At 33.9% G+C, this 23,774-nt stretch overlaps 1 protein-coding gene across 18 annotated transcripts in view; it reads right to left on the bottom strand.

Annotated features, from left to right (window-relative positions):
• The window catches only part of ERC2 (ELKS/RAB6-interacting/CAST family member 2), a 488,016-nt gene that overhangs the window by 110,253 nt on the left and 353,989 nt on the right, over nt 1-23,774 (bottom strand). For all 18 annotated transcript variants that reach the window (XR_003993765.1, XR_003993764.1, XR_003993761.1 and 15 more), the window contains one exon: nt 6,899-6,964. Coding sequence is in view for 1 of the 18 variants with exons in the window: in XM_030501570.1 (XP_030357430.1) it covers nt 6,938-6,964 (27 nt within the window). In the remaining 17 variants the exon portion in view is untranslated. The remainder of the gene's footprint in view (nt 1-6,898; nt 6,965-23,774) is intronic.

Genomic DNA, 23,774 nt, shown 5'->3' on the forward strand with positions numbered 1-23,774 from the left:
AAGACAAATAACATAATATGAATTTCATATGTTCACATGAATATTTGTAGAAGTGCAATCCAACAAAATGCAATTCATCACTGAATTAATATTTTAAAAGCAAAATTTCATACTTTTTTCAATATGTCAGCTTAGCTTCAGATAGTAAACTGTATCTATACTGATTACTTCTTTCAGTGTGAACTCAGTGATTACCTACTCCTGCTTACAGCAACTCTACTATTTTGAAACAAAGCTGAGCTGTGAAAATACATACTGCCTTTCCCAATTTTCTGTGGTGTTAAAAATTGCTCTAGTATGTTATTTATTTTTACTATGAAAGATTATAAAAGAGCACGACTGATGAGTGTAGGCCCTCTGATTGTTGTCCTTAGGCTGACTACATCAAAAGCTTTGAAGTTTAGTTCATCAGCTACATTTTCAGATTGTTTGCACACTTTCTGCACCTGCAGTGAAGAAGCTGAGGCCAAAGTTCAGGCAGAATAGCCTGACTCATACAGCTAGAATACAAGTGACAGACAAAACCCAAACTGATTTATATAATAAAGTTCTACAGCTAGACATGAGGGTAATTTGGTGTCTCATAAATACCATGGATAAGATAAGATAAACGCCTGTTGGAGTAAAGTAAAAGACACCTAGTTTGGACAAATCTTTTTGAGAATGCATGTATGTATATGTACAATGTTTTTTCTACTAAGCCTTATCTAGTCAGCCTATTTTCTGAATAAATCAGAAAACGGAAACTGCTCTGAGTGAAAACTCAACAGTACTGAAATAAGTAACAGGACTTTCATTGACTTCAACCGATCCATGGGTTTAACTTCTGGCCTCAACTGTAATGTATTTGGCCCTAACAGTGTTATAACAGAAAATTAAGAATTATGATTCTCCATTCCATAGGAAATATAGAAAATTTTTCACGTTTGTCAAGCAATTTATGTATTTCCGGTATATAACCTATAAAAAATAACAAAATACATACAGCTAATTAAATTCCTATGTAATTTTAATGAAAACTCTCTGCCTTTGACAGTAGGCAATTAATATCTGAAAATACTATCAGTAATTATGGCATTTTTAAGAAAAAAGAATGGTAACTTTTTCATTAATATAAAATTTCACAGTTAAAATAAAAACTATAAACTACTTCCATTATGAATACAGAATTTTAACAGGAATGAAGACTAGTCACAAATCTGTCCATAGTTTGCAAAACAAGCATTCCTAGGGAGGTTCCCCCTTTTGTTTAGTAAAAACCAAGTTGCAGTAAAACAACAATCATGTCTAAAAATTCACAAATCCAAAATGCCCTTGGGCTCCAGTCAATGTAGCAACACCCATGTAGCTAATTAAGCATAGAGCTAGTATTCATACGCTCTATGAGAAATTTTAAATGAACACTGCAAACAGTCATGCTCCTTATTTTTCCATTGCTTTGCATGCTACTGAGACTCATTTCAAAGTTAACATGTTTTTTCCAAAACAGGCTAAATAGAATATCCAAACATAAAGAAAAATAAATTATTTACAAAACTCTTGACTTGAAATAATGAAAACAAAAAGCAGAACAATAGCTAATAGTTAATGTCTTTAAACATATCCTTATATAGTAACATGACCAAATTTTGTTATGCTTTGTACTGCCATTAGTAAGGACATCTTGAAAGAGAAATGTTCATCACATCTCAACAAAGACAAAGCTAGGCACCACATTTGTTTTAAAACAGCCTTCTCCTCCTCCCTGAAAACATACAAAACACATCCAAAAGTTAGAAGTGAACAGTGAATATTTGCATGAGCAATAATTAAGAAGCTTTATTCGTTAGCTCACTCTCCAGGCAATTTCTGCTTTGAAGGGTTTTTTTACTGAGTGACACTGATGCCACCTGAAGATGCCACAGTGTCTACTAAGGCAAAATTGTAAAATATAGGCTTTTATGTTGTGGTCCTAAATCCAAATTTAGCAGACTAGCTTTATGATTCTAGTTTCAAAAACACTAGACATCATTTGCTGCCAGGCACAAGCTTCAGCCCTTCTTTGTTTCAGGTTACCCTCTTCTAAGGATATAACAGACAACAGATTTGTCTAAACACTCCTAAAACCTGTTTTAAAACATCTGATTTACTTCACATCTGTCAAAGAATAAAGTCTACAGTTCTGTACAAACAAAACACTGTTTTGTGTTGATTTCTATTACCAACACACATGGACAGCTTGTGGCAAACTCCTGTTTTTCCAGTGTCTGCTGCACTTCAGTGGTAGCAACTGGAACGGAAAAAAAAAGCATTTGTGTGCTACCTGCACACCTCAGCTGTACCATGAATCATATTTTCTGAGTCACCTTCAGTTACCTCTGACAACTGCTATATAGGCTTAACTCTTAAAACTTATCATCACCTCCTGATTCCTTTCCTTTGTAAGGGTGAGGAGGGGAGAAGAGATCTTGTTTCTAACAAGCTCCAAACATTGCAGCTACATGTGCTACCAAATTTGCCAGCCAGTGAGATTTCCCTAAACACCTTGTCTGTTCCTTAATGAGTAACTAGCTCTCTATACATGTACAACACATTCTCATCCTGCCACTCTGAATTTTCACCATAATTTCATGCCACCCTTGTGCAGTGTTTGAACACTGAAGTGGTAAAGTTAGAAAGGACTTCACTGATTTTTAACTTACTACTTTTTGAACTTAATTAGAGGACCAGCCTGCACTATCCTTACTTCTTGTAGAGTGTTACCTCATGACCTCAGGAAAACTTCTGATTGCATGAGACTATCTGCATAGTACCTAACACAATGTTAGTGACTTGAAACAAAACAAGTTCACAAACAAAACACTCTGATATCTCAGGGGCTTTTTGTTTTCTAGAAAAAAAAAAAAAAATCCTCTTCAACAGAAGACAACTCCAATTCAAAAGCATATAGTTTACACCACTGTAACAAAAATTAAATTAAGATTCCCTTTGTCTATTGATAGTCAGTTTTCAAAATCATTGTACAATTTGTTTTCTTAAAGCAAAACAAATGCATTTTTGAGACTCTGAAAAGACATTAATATGCTTTGGTTCTTAAACAAATGTGTGCTGTAATGAGACTGCTGCATCCATAGTTTATATAATTTTAACTGTATAACTAAAAATTATGGAAAAATACAAATTACAAAAAAGGTGAAAGTTTTTCCCTAAAAAGCCACATTCTTGCAGTTAAAATACTTTTAAATAGTTGCTAAAATTATATTTTCCTCTCCAATGTAAAATATATCCCTCATATTCAGTCTTGTTTGGTCTCTTGGTTTTCCCATGTTCACAATTAACTTTTGATAGAAGTCTGTAGTAAAAACAAAATACAGAAAAGCTTTTCTTGACAGGATATACATCCAATTTAATTGTATTATGTCTGTGTTTTAATATACACTCAACTGACTGAGAGATTTGAATTGCCTCAGCCATACTATTTGTTATGAAAATCAGAAAAAAGTGAGAGAGGACAAATGGTAAAAACATGTCTAATCCCATGAATTAAGGGCTGTTTTAAGAATCCTTACATTACGAAGAATGAAATAACCTCCTTCCCACATGGAGATGAAATTTCCATCTCATTCCCATTCCATTTATCTAGTCTCCAAATCTACTTCAGTGGGCTGCTGAAAGTTCACCAGTTCAACCACTCATCTACTCTACTACTATTATGCAAAAAGAGTCGACCCATCCTGACTAATCCTGCAGCCACAGTACAAGAAGATAACCAGAGTGAACTGTGCACCTGTCATTCCTGGTGGTGTACAATCATTCTGGAGTTTTATCACTTTGCCTTGATGAGAAAAGCGTCCAGACCCCTCTTACATGCACTCTCAAAACCACAGGTAAGAGCGCTTTGTAGTGAAGAGTTTACACCTAGAGCCTTAAAACTCTGCATAGAAATGGATTTATTGTAATTACTTAGATATTCTACTCATATTACTTGGATATTCTACTCATGTGTCCTGGTTCGGCTATAGCTTAAACCACGACATCAAAGCCACTTTCAAATAATAATGCAATATTCATGACAGTTCATTTCACCCTGTCTACTAACAGTTTGAGCTATTAAATTCACTTAGCCTTAAGCCATATGCATCCAAGACAAATCCTGTGTGTCTTATTTAAATAGCAACAGAAATCATTAAAATGTTCCAAAACTGAATCAAAGGCACTGTTCTTTTCAATCTGTAATTGCAGCATCATAAAGTGGGTTCTAGAAAGAATATCATACGGCAAATTATAGCAACAGGACTAATTATAATGACCAGACTTTTTACAAAGCAAACAAATGTGGAAAAACAAGCATTTTACAAAGACAGTGTCTGCAAGATTCAACTGTATCATCCTTTGAGTTGTTAGTATTGACTGTTAGTAGAAACAGGAAATGATCCAATTACCCAAAATTTTCACTTCCTTAACGGGACCAGGGTTTTAGTCTATGTGGCGGAAAATACCATACAGTTATCCTACAATCAAGTAATTTTTAACTACTGCTCTGTTCAAACATCAGAAAGTAGGAATAAAGAACTTGAAAGTAGTTTATGTCATACCTTTTACTTCTCAAGAATACTTCTGAGAACTAAACCCAGTTTTCATCTGGTTTAATACAAGAGCTAAGCAGCTGAGGTCTACCTAGGCAACCCTCACTGCTGAACTAGATGAGTGAAGACTGCAAGCTCTTGTGCTCACACAGCCAAATCAAACTGTTAGCTCTCAAGTTTGTGCACAGTGGAAAAAAAAAAATCCATTATTTTTTTCTAAATGAATCTTTCATAGGCATCTCTTTTGTAAGATATACTTACAGCTCTTAGCAGCAAAAATGAGGAAAATTAGTATTACCACAGGTATTTTCAGAAAGGTTTATAGGTCTGGGACCTAAATTAATTTTTTTTTTCCGCTAGGGAAGGAAGTCTATGACATGAATTTTCACCTTATGATAGCCATTCCACTCAAGTTGTGGCTATTCTACCTACAAGGACAAGTCCACTCATGAGTTCAGTCCGGAGGACAGGCTATGCTTGCTACCAGCTATTTGTTATACTACCTTTGCAGCGCTCTCCTACATGAAAAGAAACAGCAAACAAGATATTTGTCAAGGGTCTGGTATATAACGACACCAGATAAATTATGTTGGCATTTAAACAAAAGAGTCAGAGAGGAATGTCTGTTTTTAAACTGGAAATATATATGGCCTGGAAAATAAACAAAATCTGCTCTCTACACCCAAACCAGAAGAATGATGTTGACAAACAGCTGAAAATTACACTACTTTTAAATAACATCATAAACTGCTATTAAAATATCATGCAGCTGCAGTTAACAGAACTTGCTAATTACTTAAAACACAACACTAAGAAAACCCATAAACCTTTTTAACATTTTTATGTGAAAAAGAACAATTCCAGATTCTTTTCAGGGCTGCTTATTTACGGCAAAGCAGAAAGTGTAACTAAAAAAAAATTAGAATATAAGTCACATCCTTTCCTACTGTTACCACATGCAACATGTGTGTCCATAAACTCAGAAGTTATCTATACGTACAACCTGTACAAGCATGACAATTAAAATTGAATCAGAAAGCATAACTCAAAAAAGGTTTATAAGGTATATAACTATACTCTGACATACCAGGGTTGCTTTCTTTTAATGGTAATGGTACCACAGTGCCTGTTATTTTATTTTACAATTGTTGATTCTTAAACTTCTCTGCTATAGAAAGCTTCAACAGTTGGTTTTTTTTTTTAACAAATTATTAATTATGGATAGCACTAATTTTGCATCTCATAACTACTCTAAAAAGTAAGTACACAAGAAATAAAATTACTTTTGAGATTTTATTCTGATTCAAATAGAATGACTGACTTGTAACATGGCTTGTAACACCACTGGAAACAAAACAAATCATACAGTCTTTGACTTAGGGTGACAGGGGCCAAAGCAATAGAGAGTGAAGTATGGCAGCTTTAATAACACATTAATCTTTACTCATATGAGTAGATTTTGCTCCTGTGAACAGCCCCATTGTAGTAAATAGAATTGTTCCAGTAGGAAGTAGTGACATAAGCAACATTTTCAACGAGTGAACCACCAGGCCTGATGGCCTTAGCAATGTTGATTGATCACAAGCTACAAATTACCTACAACTTCAAAGGCAAGCACCAAAAAAGTGGATATGCATTGATCAATAAATGACACACAGTGACAATACAGTATTTACTCATAATTAAAAGAGACTTAAACAAAATAAACTGCACATTGTACTCTTAAATATCACAACCAAATTATCGTATGGATGTTAGTCCATTAGATTATTTCAGGCAAACATCATGTATTGCATAGACAGGTTATACTTATTAAGCATCTGCTGTTTATTTTAAAATTTCACTAAAGCAATTCAGCTTAATAGGTAATCTTATTTTTACAATGCATATTATAAATTCTATTCCAGTAAAACTGTATGCTTAATCTGTGGCTAACATTCTTAAGTATCAAACTTTCATACTTGTTCTGCAAAGGTATTACAGTTTTCTTATAGGGATTTTTGAGATGATAAAGCAGATTAATACTAGTTTAAAGAAATTCTTATCTACTGGAAAAAGGAACTTGTTTAGACATATACAAACAGATACAAATACACTCCCTTTAAAGTTTTGTAGCTACCTACACCTTCAGCCACAATAGGTTATGAAAGAAAATGAAGCCATTAGACCATTAAACCATTAGATATAGTTTCTCATTATTCATTGCATATGAGGAAACATTTTTACAGGGTTTATAAACACACTCATCAAGAAACACACAGGTCTACGCAGTTTAAAAGAAAACACAACAATTAGACTGCAACTTGAAAGAGATAGAAAAGAGAGTTTCTCACCCCTCAAAACAAAACTGGAACTTTGGTTTATAGGAACGGCTATGCCCATATACCCTCCTCGTCATCCTGTGTGCCAGACATTAGGAGATGCACAGAGAAGATGTTAGCATTGGAATGAAAGAAGAAAAGGTTAGTTACTTTGGTGCATACAAAACAAAATTTTCTTGGCTACTAAAAACATGATTTATTTTTTTTTTTAAACATAAGCCAGCAAAAACAACTGAACAATTCTGTGTTACATATACAAGAATCAGCATCTATAGCAACCAAAAACCCAAGAACAGTGATGTAAACATTTTCCCACCCAGTTAGAACAGTGTGTAGGAAGTAGATTATAAGATTAAATATTTAAAGATTATCAATTTTTTTTAATTGCACACAATTCAAATGAACATTGACAGCAGAAAAACATCAAACCTTATAAGTAAGCAAAGTAATTACTATAATCAAATTATATTACATTCTGTCAGCTTGATACAAAACTGATGAAGAATCAAAAATATCTATCATTAGCAAAGTACACTTTTCTAATATGCTATTAATTAAAGCTGTCTTTAAAGCAATCCTTAAACACTGCACATTGTTGAATACTGTTAGGCAGTTTCTCTTTTTTTTTTTTTTTTTTTTCAATTTTTGAACCATTAGTGTTACTCATTTATTTAGAGCTTTAAAGATGGCAAATACAAAAAACCACAACAATTTCATGACTTTGTTTTTAAAAGGGATTATTTTACTGTAGATACACTGAAAGCAGAAGGTCATTCTTTCTATTTATTATAAACTTCAAGTTAGAAAGAACAAAATAAAACCCATGAACTAAAATCAGGAGAGTGAAATGTTCTTCCCTGGACATGTTTTACTGAAGATCACATTTTTTATAACGACTTTTCATATAGATGAAAAGCACACACAGATGTGTATGTGCATACCTATATCTACATATCGTTCCACTGTGCCAAATTCTGATGCAATACTCAGCTTCTAAAATAGAGGCGCACAACACAATGTTCTTCTTTTAACTCAGCATTTCAAAATCAAACAACACCATTTTAGATATCCTTAAAATTCACGCATTAATATTTTAGAAATGTAAAAAATTTACATTCTATAGTTTCAAACCTTCAAAAGTTAGCTGGTGTAACATATTGCTGGCACTTAATTAAATCTAAAAAGTAAATAAGATGAATGGTAATTAATTATGATTGAAACGGACAGGAATTTTAGCCTGAAAATATACACTGCCAGTATCACTACTGTTCCTAGCCCATTCTTGGAATAAAAAAGAGCTCCCAGATGTCAACTGTTATTAAAAACCAGATGTTAAGATAGATGTCTTGCATGTTGCTGAATTAAGTAAAGAAATCTGACAGTCCACTATAAACTTAGCTATCATTTAACAGAGAAGAAATGTGGGTAAATTTTTTACAGTTAACTTGGAACGCATCTTAGTTATAAAGTCTGCATAACTACATCACAAAGCAAAGGCCTGAATACTCTTATCTATTTTTTAAAAACGGGACAGATTCTGTATAACTTTCAATGAGCTGGGTTTGCCTCTCTGAAAATACCAGTCCTTCTCTCTGAACTCTGCAGAAGCTACTTTTATTCAGGCCTACTAATGCTAATTGAACTGACTTTGAAATTTACAACAGTTTTGCCAGCATAAAGGTTGAAGAAAGACTGAAGGATTTCTTTTCCACTGAGTAGTTTGATCCTATTTCACTAACAGAATGCATTAGGTTAATCTTTGGTGATATCTTTAAAACCAGCAAAAATCAACAAAATTGGCAACTCAGTATGTTTCCAAATGACTCCTCCTAACTACATGCAGCTGTTTTGTTGTTTAGTGTATTGTAATTCTTCAATCAGGCAGATGCTCATTTTTACTTCAATTATTTGGCAGAATTCTAGACGAGTTGAAAATTCAACTACTGTCAAATATTTTTAAAGAGTATTATAGGAAATTACAGACTATATAGTTTGACACTGATCCTGATATACAATAAGCAATAAATTAAAAGCTGCGGCTAAGTTAACGTCAATCAACATTACTTTATTGAATACTGGTTCCATCAAAATAATTTTTTATCTTTTTCAATTACATACAGACTCTTTTTGATAAGGTAAGTGCTTTGAAATAATATGCTGAGATTTCTGTAAGTCATTTGATTTTGTGCCACAAGACACAGTGTCAGCAAAATAAAGTCTATATAGAATGAATGTTGATAGAAAGGGAAGCGGACCTGCAGGTATCTTCTCATCCCAAACTTGTACTGTATTCCTATGATGCAAAAGAAAAGTCTGACAAACACTGTTTGGAACAGTGAATGTATTTAGTATTAGCTGACTAGATGTTTATCAGCCATATATACATTTGAAATCACATATACAGTGTCATTATTTGAAAACGTATGGGCCAAACTTAGATAACAGGGGACTGCATGTGAAATCAATGATATCAAAAAGGGCTTTTCATGATGTAAGTGAACATGTGATACGATGTTGAATTCAAAAGGACAAATACAGGCAGAGAAATAAATTCAAAAGGTCTGCTGTATCTCTATGCAGTAGCATAAGACCATTAATAGAATTGCACATCTGGTGCTCATGTCATACTCTTGTGAATATTTCAAAGACTGTAACCAGATCAGGAAACAGCTACAGAATTATTGAAAAATAAACTTGGCAGTGAGAAACAAAAGAGGCTCAACCTTAAAGGTCACTCAGAAAATATTAAAAGATTGTTTGATCACTATTAACTGACACATACAGAAAAGGAGACAGATCTTTTCTCCAGCAGAAAAAAAGATAGATAGAGATTGGTAGGATGTAATTACACTGCAAATACGGTACCTATTTTTTAACAGCGCATTAGTTCTGGGTGACTTGAAGATTTTATATCAAGACACAGACAATTTCTAAAAGTTGCAGCAAACTATTCGAAAAAGTACAGATTTAATGTAGAAACTGAGTGGCCAGATCCAGATTACAGTTATGCTCAATTTCACCTTGAACATCTACAATTAATAAAAATCTTTTTCCACCTTTTTTCCTCACACCTGTTTTAGTGAGAACTTCTGTGCCATGATCTTATTCTGTACAGAAGGAGTTTGTTACTTATTTTCCAATTTTAGTGATTAACACATTCAGAAAGAAGTAATTAGAGACAGTCATCTGTTTGACAACAACTGAATAGAAAAAACAAACCCTTGCTGGATTTTAAATTTTTAACACTAAGAGCAACCTGAAAACTAGACTCAACATACTGTCTTGTTTTAAAAACCTGTATCTATATGGTGTTTTGACTTGATTTATACCTACCCAAGAAAATCTGTTCATATCTCATTTTCAGTTCCACAAACCAATTTTTATAGAAGATAAATAGACCTGCAGTAACCTAAGCAGAGCTCACTCACTTAGCATCCCTATCAAAAAAGTGTTTCATAATTATGTCCTTTATTACCTACTATGTTACTGTTTTGTTAATTATGTCATATACTGACACTAGGAAATGCACTGACCTAAAAATACTTGGCTTTTGATAGTTGAGGAGAAAAGTAAAATTCCTACAGATATCAGAGAATGTCAACCCTCTTTTTCATTAAACAAAGTAGGATTAAACCGAAGAACCATAATTTCATGATACATGCTGTCACTTTTTATTTAACAGAAGCCAGAATGTACAGATGCAAGATTTTTAAGGAATACTGAAAGAACTCATTGATCACTTACAGTCCCATTATAGAGACAGGCTGTTTTCAAGCCTGCACTACCTCCTTCCAGTACACTGGATCAAAGTTAATAGATAAAATTCAACTATCGTTGTCATTTTTCTGCCTGTTACATTTTGAGGAGTGGATATTTAATGGTGTAAATCCTAACTTTATAAGCTCTACAGAGTTTTCTGTATGGATAGGAAGAGCTACCCAAAAGCACTGGATAAAAAGCACATAAGAATAAGGACTGCAGTTTTCACTGGTTTTATGAATAAACTACTTATCAGGAAGCTAAGCTTTGGTACTGCAATGCAAACAGATAATGTAAGAGAATACAGAATCCCTTACTGATGTTCTGAGACAAATGAAGATCCTATTTTTGCATTCTTGACACACTGTGAAGCAAAATTAAAGCTGCAGTTATGCCTTATCATTTATTAATATTGGATCAGAGGCTTCCAGAAGTATACTTAGTCTTTCATATCAGTGTGTATCCTACAGAATCATTAATCTATGGCTCTTTCAAACAATAAACTATAATCAAGCAATTTTTGATTAATGTTTGTGTACATTAGCTGCTTTTTAAACTTGGATCTTTCATTGGTTTATAGGGTCAAGAATAGCCATTCAATGACAAAAACTGCAAAGAAAAATCTCAGTTATAGACAAGTGAAAAAAGAAAAAAAAAACCAAGCCAGAATTCCAGAAATACCATTTGAATTATTATACACATTTAATTATTATAATTTTGTTATAAAATAAAAATATTTAAGATGTTGAATACCTTGTATTTTAAAGACTAACATCCAAGTCTCTAATTTGGACATATATTTAGGTACAGTACAGTGGTATAATCTCAAGTACTATGAAAGTCTGTACATGGGCTATTTATGCATTATTAATTCACTGATTCTATCTCACCCTTTTGCTATCCTTTTTTTTTTTGTGTTGCTACTTATTATATCTGCTTAACATCTTAAAAAGAAATATCTGGTGTTACTAAATAAGATTTACTGTTCTGATCCAATTGCCAAAAAATCTAATGTTAAAACGCTCAAAACTTGCTTCAAAGTAGCAAAATGAGGAACCTAAAGAATCGTGCTTGGAAAACACTACACACAGATGTAGAAAGCTTTTATAAAGATGCCTTCTGTTTTATTATTGAAGTGTATCTCAATCCAAGTTTTGCAGGCACATTTCTCAGGCATAAATTCTTTAAGGTTCATCAGTTTCAGTAGTAAATTTGAGACAACAGTCTTCAGATAAAAGGGGATACATTACACAGCAGGTTAGAAACAAAGGATAACTTTAATCATGGTCTACATGATTAAGTATATCTAAAAAATTTTACTAATTAGATGCCAGAAATTATAAGCCTACTCATAACCATTCTGCATATAGCGTACTCTCGAATGCTGGTGGAGATGAAACAGTTGCAAGAGCTCATATTTAGCAGTATGTTGCAACAGCAACAGACCTGTAGCCAATTTAAGTGCTACTGAGAATGGGCATCTGTACAGTACACCTTTCTTGGTGGGTTATTCTGGATTAATTTTGCTCTGTCCCCAAGACTGAATTCCCTTTAGCAATGTCACTGCGTTGGGGAACCTTCTGGAATGCATCTTTCATTTACATTTAACCAAAAAGGAATTCAGTATGGCCACTCCAACACCGCTTCTAGATATGAACCATAGTGCAGGAATAGAAATGATCAGGACATTTGATTTAAACCTGCACTCTTTATCAGAACTAAAACCCTAATGCCGATGCACCCAGAGACTGCAAAGTTCCACATTACTAGAAGACCTGCTGGTGTATAAAATTTAGTTACCTGAAGTGAAGAATATAGTGAAACTCACTCAAAAACCAGACAGCAAATAGTTTCATGAAGCTGAAGTACAGCACACATCCCCTCATTTTTGTGGCATGCAAGTATCGTTATAAAATCCATTCTTAAAATTAAAAAGAAAAAAATAATCCTAATCTCCTTTATCTCCTTTTAGACAAGAGCTTTTGCAACACAGGCAACATTAAAACCTTGATGAGTTAAGCTTTTCTGGCTCTCTTCCCACGACAGAAGACCCTTTTCCTGACAAGGCTCATCACATTACCCTTTCATGTGCTGGCATGCTAAGAATTAATGTCTTCACTTGGGTTAAATAAATCTAGCGATAACCTGCTCATCTCTTCAACTAACTTTCTGATGACTGATTTATGCTACTCTCCTTATTATCTATGGCTACTAATGGGTCATTAAACATGTAACTACTGGCTCTGGTCTGTGAAACTGTCCTACTTACAGCAAACAATTACATTTACAAATACTAATTTCCCCTTGTGACACAGAAATCTACCTGCTAAGCAATGACATTTCTTTCAAATCAAGAACTTAGTCTAAAATCAGAATCTTCCAGAACTTAGCGAGACTTTTATCTGCTACTCAATTTCTAGGAGCAAACATTGCCAAGGACTAATCTCACAAACTCTCCATACACAAAACAATTGACTACAGAAGAGTTTTGTGCATGAATGAAGAACTGAGCCTGTAACTGGAAAGGGGAAAGACTAACAGTGGATTCATTTAAGGCTTTGTCGAGAAGAGTTTTAGAAGGTCTTTATTTTATGTTTCTTTTGTATATTCCAAAGGTTGAATAAATCTTAAGAATTGCTTCAGCAATATGGGTTTATGTCACAGGTCTATTTTCAAACCTATCCATAACAGAGGGGGTCACAAGTAACCATGCATCACCCAGTTACAAAAACGACCATAAAACCCATCTCACCATTTGTTTTATTTCTATATAGCTAGGTTAAAATCAAACATAAATACTGGCAATGGGGATAAGTGAAAGGTTGTTTCTGACCACTTACTTTACAACACCCAGACTAGCATTAACACGAATAAGATGTTTCACCAGATACTCATGCATTCTAAAGTTTTATCACTAGATGAAGCGGAAACTCAATGCTTCTTACAAGAAGTGGTCCGTGAAATCAGATTTGCAATGCAAAAATTTATGGTCCCCTTTGTAGTGAAAGCCTGTGACATGTTATCTCACTTAAGTAACCAGTGCCAGATATGCAACTTTTGTTATCAAGTTACTGTCTCCCAGAAATGCATTTTTGGCTCTTTCAGCTGGTCTAAAGACCTGTTTTAGACCATGATGGTGGCAGCTAATTTTTCTAGTAAGAAATATAAGATAAATGTAAACCTCTATATAAGTGTTGTATATTCTAACACACACATTCAGGGGAAGTGAGGGGAGAGGTTTCTATAGCTAAACATGATCTCAAAAAATTCTTCCATATGTGGAAAAGACTGCAAAGCTAACATATAAATATAGATATATATAAATATACACACTGAGCAGTATGTATACATTTATATCACATTCATTAAACCTCAAAACATAAAATAAATTCATTTCTGTAAGCAAAGGAGAGGTATAACTTTTCAATATACAAAATCCATCTCCTGGAGGTATCATAGACAGCAAAACCTATTTTCTACTTCTTACTTTTAATACAGTTTCAGTTTAGCTGGGCTTTTCGTCAAATTACAAATTTAATATAATTGAGAGGTATATGAAAAATCATCTGGCTACAATATAATTACAATTAAGAGGTAGGAATACCAAAAGCATTAACAAATATTACAAGCTTCTATTGGCTTTCACTTACAGTGAGAAATCTTGAGTAGAGCACAATGTTTGTTAACTGTAAAATGGCAGTATACCAAAATCAAGAACTAGAGTATCCCTGAAAGATAAATTCAAACTCAGAGTACACCCTTCCAAATTTTAAGGATCTTTCTTTTGTTCCATCAAAACCACAAGGTAATCTACAATGAAATTTAGGTTTGAAACCAATCATATTATCCTCAAAATCTGGGCAAGTTTCTGTAGAAGACTACTTCAATTCTCTTTTTAGGTTAGACAGAAATACCTAGATAGGTGTCAGAAAGAAAAAATTCTTTGCATCTACTGTCATAAGCATATGATAACACTTACTGACTTTTGTGAAATTCTTAGACAGAAGTTTTATCCCCATTAGAAAAGAAGTATTTGCCATTCAGTAGCATGTTTATAATAAGTATAGCTATTTACAATGGCATACAATTTAATCAGGAAATTGACCTTTTACTGGTGACCAGGATACAGAGAGGATTTTATTGCATTCGCTTCAGCAAGTCTGAACAATGTGTGATATGAATCACAAGTTCTTTGTTCCAAAGGAAGAATATGTGTAGCAAAAATGAAAAATCAGAGGACATACTTAAAAATGTGAAAGCATTTATATTTGCACTGCACTCCTGACATCTCAAAATACTAATTTAGCACAATACTAGTTATTTACAGTGGATATGGCTGGGATTGTTTATACTGAATGTTCCATCAAGCAAACCTTGCCCTGCCCAAATTCCTAAATTAAATAAATCCATGTGACTCCAATGAGCTTAGTGCAGGCTCAGCACTCTGCTAATGCAATTGCGTGCTTCCTTGCAGCTTGAGGCACCAGCAGAACAAGTTCACATACATTTAGTGAACAGACAAGAGCAAGCTCACACCTGCCCAAATACAGCTTGTAAACATACAGGATAAAAAAACACACAAAATATTAAACAAAATCTGGGCCAGCTATAACATATCAGTTCTTTTATATACTAAAATGTCACTGGTGCTTTGGGTTTTCCCTTATTTTTGTTTCTTCTTTCCTGAACAATTACAGGACAAAGTTTTAATGTTGCAGAAAACTTCCAAACGTGATATTTCAGTTTCCAGATACTAAACTTCTGCTCAGATTGAATGTTCTACTCACAGTCTAAAGAAAATTGAAGAATTTTATGCTTTTCAAATAACCATGGTTATTTGAATAAGCTAAAAGAATCTGGTTTGGTTTATGTTTGTCCTCCTTTTGTGTTGTTTGGTTTTGTGTTTCTTTTTTAAAGACAAATCCCAGTTTCAATATTCCTAAGGCCTATTCAGGAGTTTGAGGTTGGCAATTTTCCAGTATTGCCACAGAATGTAAGGCATTATGCTAACAGCCAGGGCTGCCAAAATACACAAAGTAGCATGGACTCCTTTCCCCTAGAATTACATATGGATCAATACAGTGATTTGCAGATCAGGATCCAGACACTAAAATAATAATCGTTGTTTGACTGTCCTGTGACTCTGATTTCAAAGTCATCTACCTCAAACAAAATTCCATCTGATCTCTTCAGTTTTTCACATATCGTCTTTCAGCAACTACAAGGATATTTAGCAGTTCCATCTGATGAACAAAGACCTGTTGCCAAGACCAGTCACTACTTTACGAATCAATAAACACTTTTTTTGAGAGCACATGGTCTTCTTTAAAAAGTTAAGTTTTTAGTGGCATACTCCAATTTTGCAACAGTCAGATTGTTGTCAAGTTTCATGAATCACTGCATATGATTTCTTTTCTCAAATGAATGAGTTTACCAGCATACTTCAAATAATCTTTTAAAAACAACATGTATTTAATACTAAGATAGGTACCAGTTAGTTCTTTAAAAGTTGGTTTTCTGACTAGAGAGTGGCAGTAGGGGAAGCTTCATAGATACACACTGCCCCATCATTGTCCTAATAAGGGGAACTTTTCCTTTAGATAAGAGAATAGTTCAGAAACTTGAACTATCTTTTAGGCCTCTCTGCTGAGATTTCAGAGTAAATGGAAAATTTTATGGTGAGTTTGCAACAAATTACTTCTAAACACCACCACCTTATAGAAGGGACATCAAAAATGTTTTAAATAGGAACAAAATCTCTACATAGACAGAACAGATTAAAAGATGCAAAGGACATGCTATATGCCTAGACACCATGTGACATTCCATTGTCAATTACAGCTTTTAAGAACAGCAACAACATTTTGGAAAGCAGCCACATCCTACAGCCTTATGGCACGCCCTATGATATTCATATTTTTCTAAACATCAGATTCTTTTTTACGAGAATATCATCTTTCATCATAAAACAAAATTAAAACACATTTGTAGCCTTGGTGACCATAATGTAAAGCATTCAGCTTTGACTCAACTACAGCTTAGGAATTGAGAAAACTGTTATGATAGGAGAAACACCTTACATTTTATGTCTTTTTAAATCTCCAATACTATGGGAAGTAAGAAGATTTGATCATTCTTATAATCATCAAGACTGGCAATAAAGTCCTAACGTACAAAAATTCTTTAGATTGTTATATCTTCAGTCTTCCACTGTGTGGATGCAGAATCAAATTCTTCCATATGCCCTCTCAAATAGCATAACATCCTGTTAAAAAGGTCATCAGACTAATTTAAGTACATCCTCAACTCATACATGTCTTAGATTACCTACACAACTTCTTCTAAGTCTCTTTTTTATGTAAAGATGCTGCCTTTAACTTAAATAATGAAGTACACTTTTTTTACTATGTAATCTATAACCAGCAACTTGAACTAAGGACCTTTCAACCACATAGCAATGATCTTCTGAACTTGAACAAGAAAGTCCTAGGTGACAGCGAAAGAATGCTATTTGTTTTGTGGAGACCATCCTAGAGTTAGAGATCTGTCATATGTGCCAATAAATTAAGGACTGTTTCAGAGCCAGCAAGGAATGTAAAATGCCCACGGAAATTACTAGTAAGTGAATACAGGTGACTAGAGCTTGAGGCTCAGAACAGGATACATGTATGGAGGGACAGTAAGGCTTCTGATTAGAAAACCAAAGGGAACAAGATGTCTCAATTTCACCAGAGCTGTGGCTAGCAAGATAGAATTCCCTGTTGGTTAGTAACTTACAGGCCTGTTATGATACTGAAAGCACATGAAAAAAATTAAAAAAGGATGGCAGTACAGTAAGGCAGCTGTGGCAGGGAATACAAATGTGATGATTTCTATCAACTTTCAACAGTAACAGCAATTTGCTTCAAGAGCACACGGTCACTCGTGTGACACAGACAGGTGCTTTCTTCAAAATATTTTCAATACAAGGAAGAAAACTGAAAGATGATGTGGGCAACTGAGGCCAACAGAAAAAGTTTTTAAGGAAAAGCAGTAGAAAAACATGTAGAAGTGAGAAGAGAGGCAGGGAGTTGGACAGTAGGCTTTGTGATGAAGTCTATGCGTTCAGGCAGAACAGATTCTAAATCTGGAAATTTAAATTTATTTAGCATGTTGATTTTTGGGCTTGTGTTTTTTGTTTTCTTTTCTTTTTTTTTTTTTTTTTTAGGGTTTTTTTTTTTTGGGTTTTTTGGGGTTTTTTTTGTTTGGTTTTTTTTGTTTGTTTGGTGTTTTTTTTTTGGGGGGGTTTTGGTTTTTTTTTCTTTTGTGTTCCAGATAGATCTTGGAAGCAATGATCCAGATTAGATTACTGTAATGCACTCTACAAGGGGCTATGTATTACAACTCCTTGGAAACTGAAGCTAGTACAGAATGCTTATTAAGCTCATTTTCATGCTAGGAGTATCACACCCACACTCTAGGATACATGCTGAGTGCCAGAATATTTCCAGGTGGAATTTAAGAAAGATTGGCAACTCTCAAGCCAAAAGTGAAGAGAACAAATTTAAGTTTTTACTGTAGAGCTGCAAAATTATCTTTTTCCCTAAGTTTTTTGAAGGCTAGTAAAAATGGTTAGTATTGCAATGTTATTGACATTACAGCACTCAATCCCCAGAAATTTATTTGTATCAAATAAAACTCAGATGCACCAACATAACCAGGGAACGCATCATGACTCATTGTAACATGACCATGTGTATGCGCAGAGGAGAGCTAGAGTCTTCCTACTGCTTGTGAAGTTTTCTTATATCTTCCCCAGAGTTTAGGTCCAGACATACAAGGGCAAAATAGATTGCCAACCTATACCTCACCCTAAATGGAAGAGCAGAAAGAGAGGGAATAAAGGCAAGATGTGGCTGGAAACTTGGCTCTGCTCCCTAGCAGCAGCTAGAAGTCCTAAACACATCCATTACACCTGAAAAATGTGCCCGACTAGTTCCTTCAAGATAAGTCAGAGATCCTCTCATTTACTACGTCTAGAACCATGCTGCCCATAGCAAGATACGATACTGAGTAACAGTTATAACAGAAATATGATATTTTAAACAAAATTGCAATACTCATACCAAACAGCACCATGTAAAAAGCATGCATAACTTAAGCAGGATGTGTGTGTTTATTTCTTCCAAGAGACTAGTGGTACACCATTCTCTTTAAATGGGTATAGGCTCATAGTAGCATATATAGTGTCTTACATCACTGAGAAATGTCTTATTCTTCAATACAAATATGTGCTCAAATGCACATGTACATACTTTTACAGCCATACATAATAACATACATGTATTTCTCTAACATAAATGTAGCATATAAATTAGAACATTCAGTATTATCCATAGAAATAAGTAATGCTTCAAAATTCATACTATACGTTCAACTATCCCTTTCTCTCCAGAACTTTTGATAAAACTTTCAAATACCCTTCCCAGCACTCACTAAATTAAATGGCATTTATGTTATAATATGCACCACTTTCTTGCCTCCTTAGAAAATTAAATATGCCCTCTGATGATTTGCAATTTTACTATTTTCTCAGTTTATTCTGTGGCTTCAAACCTCTAGCAGTATGTTGGATTATGGCCATGAAAACCCACATATCTAGATTTTATGTGTAATACACTATTGAATGGTAAACACAGGTTTGTATGGCACATGGCAATCTAATTGCTGTACAAAAGAACACTGTATGAAATGGTAAATAACACAGAAAGTATAAAAATAAAAAAAAATCCCTGATCGAAAAACGTAACCTTGCAATGGTCAGAGTTCACTCATGATTGTCATTGACTGTGCTGTTCTCAAAGATTATTTCAGTAAGGATTTTGCTTTGGATCTCCTATTTCCTTGCTTTAGAAGCAAACATTCGCTGGGCCAATCCATTTCTCATGGAGTCTGGAGATTTAGGGATGAGTACTTCAGGAGAACACCTACTCCAAGCCCAATGCAACAACACAAGGTAAAATAAAGCTATTATCATGTGCCACAGATACTCGTCTAACCTGTTCTTAAAAATCTACAAGAAAGGAGCCTCCATTACACCTACATGAAAGAATGTCCACATTTTCTTCCCATTTGCAGATTCATTAAACTTCATAGTGAAAAAGTTTCTTTTTTTTTTTAAATAACTAACCTAATGATTCTCGGTAAAATTAAATTTACCACTCCTACTCTTTCTCCAGTGGGCACTGGAATACAATTGATCATAGTTTTCTTTACACTATTTTATGTATTAGAAGACTTACGTCTCCTCTTTAGCACTTTCTAGACTAAACAAATCCAGTTCTTTAAGTCTTCCTCACAGGTCATGTTCTCTAAAACTCCTAACATTCTTGTTTCTCTCCTTTGGTCCCTTTCTAATTTGTCTATCTTTCTTAAAGTATGGTGACTGAAACTGTATACAGCTTTTCATATGAGGTCTCACCAGTGCTTGCAAGAACAGAATAATCGCTTTCTGCTTCTTTTCCAGTATTACATCAATCCCAGAATTACATATAACTTCACTGCAATGGTATTGCATTGTGTAATCCAGATTCTTTTTCCACGCTACTGCCTCATCAATACATGTGATTTTTCCCTTGTAAATGGAATTGTCTTTACTGAACTTCAGATTATTTATTCTAGACTTTCTCTCTAGTTTATTGAGACTGGAGCAGCTTAGTGAGCAGTTTAACTGCTCCTACTATGCCTGAAGCTTGGTTCATTATCAGCAATATTCATGTTTTCTTCCATTTCATCACTGAAATAATTTCTAAAAAAATACTCCACGGAAGCAGATAAAGGACAGACCTTTTTGGAACCCTACTGTAACTGTCCCTCCTGTCTGACAATGAGTAATGGAAAATTCATCTGTAGTATATTATTTGTACCAGTTGCATACCCATCTCATGGTGATTTCATAATTAACTAAAATACTATTACTTCTAGTTACAGCTTTTATTATTGTAATGCATTTTACATTACATTACTTACATTACAAATTTATGTTTGGGGTTTTTTTATATTACAAATGTATAGTGGGACAGTGTTAAAGGCTTTATGAATTCAAAGAATGTAACAGCTACCACTTTCTTCTTTAGCCACAAAGCCAGTTACCCTATCAAAGGAAATTATATTTGCTTGACATAATTTGTCCTTGATAAATACAGGCAGACTAAATATAGGATGGGTATGCTATGTAACAGCCATCTAGACCTGCATTCTGTTCTAGAGAGTGGTCCAAAGCTGTCACTAGGAAAGAGCGCAAGAATAAAGTGACTACATAGTGATAAACAACTTCATGTCTTCAAAAAAGGTAATGTAAAAATAGTTTATCTATCTGGTCTAGGACAGGACCTGCCCGTTGATGATTAACAAAGAGGATAAAGGCAGAGCAAGTATAAAGTGATCTGATACACACTGAGATGAATGGGTAGATAGATAATGTCATACAGTCTGATACAGACATCAAGCTAATGAAAATGAACAAGAAAAAGACTACTGGCTTTCTATTGATTCACTGGTTGATAATTTATTCCATAACTTTCCAGGGTCTAAAATAAAAATACTCATAGATTCCCATACATTTTATTTATAAAGATGAGAAGTGTTTGCTTCCCTTGAGCCTCCAAGGATTTCCTATATCCTATGTGAGAGTTGCTGTACATAATAATAAATAGTTCAGAGTAAAACTGAGAACATTACTACTAGCAAATACTAGTAAATAGACAGTATTTTATGTGCTCTATCTTTAATCATATACCCATTTCCATCAATCATAAAATTTCTTAATTTTTTAAGTTCTTCAAGATGTTTTGATACAGACTTTCATTATGCTTCTTATCTGTTCTCCTCCCTGAATAACCCATTATGGTGCATTGAAATGTTAGCTTGTTTACATTGTTGTGTCCCTCAAATTTTCTTTACAAGTTCAGATTTCTTGAATTAGTTTCTGGGTTTCTGTAACACAGAGGTTGTTGTTACCTGGTTTTTCACATCTCTTGCCTTCATTCTGTTTTTCTCATTCTATTCCTTGCACAAACCCAACACCTTTTCTATTTCATTTCATGCTAATTTTCAGACAATTTTGCCTTCTTTTATAAACTCAGATAACTTATCTCTGTTAATCAGAAGCAGAACAAAAACCAAGACAGCAAGTCCTTAATACCCTTCTCCATTTTCTAAACAAAGAAGTTGTTCTTAACATGTTCCAAGAACTTGAAGGATTCTGTGTTCTGTTGTTCAGGGGCTTTTTTTTTTGGTTGATTTTTTTTTTTTCAGTTGGTATCCATGAAACTGAGTTTTCTAATACTTACCAGTTCCTGTCTTTAGTACAGCTCTTTTAGTCACTCTAAAAAAGTGTCATTTGCCTCTTTGTCTGTTACTCCCGACTAAGTAGTCTATAATACATCCCCATTATAACTTTCCCTTTTTTCTACCCAGGCATTATGAATTTATAAACTAATTTAGTATCAACAATGATTCTTCATATAAAAGCAATGTTTTATTTTTCCCGAGGGTTCTCTACCTGAAAAGAGTTGCTTCTATAAACTGTTTTTCCTACTACAGATAAATACATATATATGGGTAACTTTCCTCCTTGTCCTTCTGTGACTGAGCTCTTCCTAGAATTCCTACAGTTTTCAAGTCTTACTCATTGTAGTACGCTAAAGAATCATACAGTGAAAAGAAGCCTATCTTAAAATATGAAAGTCATCTTCAGGTCAGACTCTATTGATAGATGACAAGCTCACCACTTGCATACCATATTCATTTGAAATGGAATAGTGGCACCCAGTATCAGATGGAAACACATGGCATGCTCGCAGCATGGCTTACGTATATGTTTTAATTTCAAAATAGAAGTTTGTTTCCTGAAATTTCATCAACTACAGAAGCTTAGCTTCTGTAATTTGTATTTCTTGTTGTTTAGCGTTTCATATGCACATACATGCATGTACACACACATACTACTTTTTACCATAACAAAGTTTTAACAGTGTCAGACCCAGACACCTCAGAAAACAATTATGTAAACATGTTTGCTGGCAGAAGGGTATTTTAAGGATGAGATAAAGTTGTCACTAGAATTTGAAATATTATTTTGGTGCGTATCTATACAAATATAATGTATGTTTTACATAATTATGTAACGAATTCAAGATTTTATTTTCAACACTACAACCTTATAATAACTAGCTGTAACTAATAACTGTAACATCATTATTAACAACTATAGCAATACTATAGCACTATTTTCATTATTATAACAATAAAATTAAAGCAGATAGTTTAGTTTTGATGGATCGGGTCCTTAAGTATTCCAGAAATAAAAGGAGCAGCATTTTCTGTTTGGAAAGATCTGTTTCAAACACATCAAAACAATAAACTTTTCAGTCAAGGTGTCTGCTTCACCCAGCTGTCCATGAAACAGAAGTAGTAAGCTTGCACGCTGGATACTTGGCAAATGTCTGCCTATTGACAGCAGTATTATCTGAAAAACCACATTACAGTATGGCAAAAGACAAAGTGTTGGAATGCTAATAAACCACAGGACATCATGACCACCTCATTCCAAACATATACAGAATAAATATTAATTTAAAACTATGTGACAGCAATCTTGTTTTAATAATTTTGTATTTTAATTTTCACTTTCATATCAATAATATTTTAAAATAATATGAATGAAAGCAAATTAGTTACATATTGACAAAAATATTTTTGTTTTGAAAACTGTATTTATTTGCAAACAAATACTGCAATTTACGAAATCGAAACATGGTTGGGCTTAGGTATTTTTTCTCACTCTGGGTGGAGGAGAAAAAGTTCAACGCTAATATGCTAATATGCTCAATTAACATCCTTTAGAAGACCATGTTATTAGGACAGTTTTTTGCCCTTTCTGAAACACAGGACTGTAAGAATAATATTCTAAGATGAATAATACTGAATTACTAAACATTTTTAAACTTAAACATCTCTGGAATTTGGTTCACCTTGCCTGGTTAAAAATACATCACTTGATCTTAAGCTGTATCTGGTATTTGAAAGCTTCAACAGAAAGATACTTTCAAAACCAGTTTAGAACCACTGGCTTACAAGTTGCCAATGG

This window comes from Strigops habroptila, chromosome 11 (genome assembly GCF_004027225.2).
Source record: "Strigops habroptila isolate Jane chromosome 11, bStrHab1.2.pri, whole genome shotgun sequence".
Taxonomy (NCBI): domain Eukaryota; kingdom Metazoa; phylum Chordata; class Aves; order Psittaciformes; family Psittacidae; genus Strigops; species Strigops habroptila.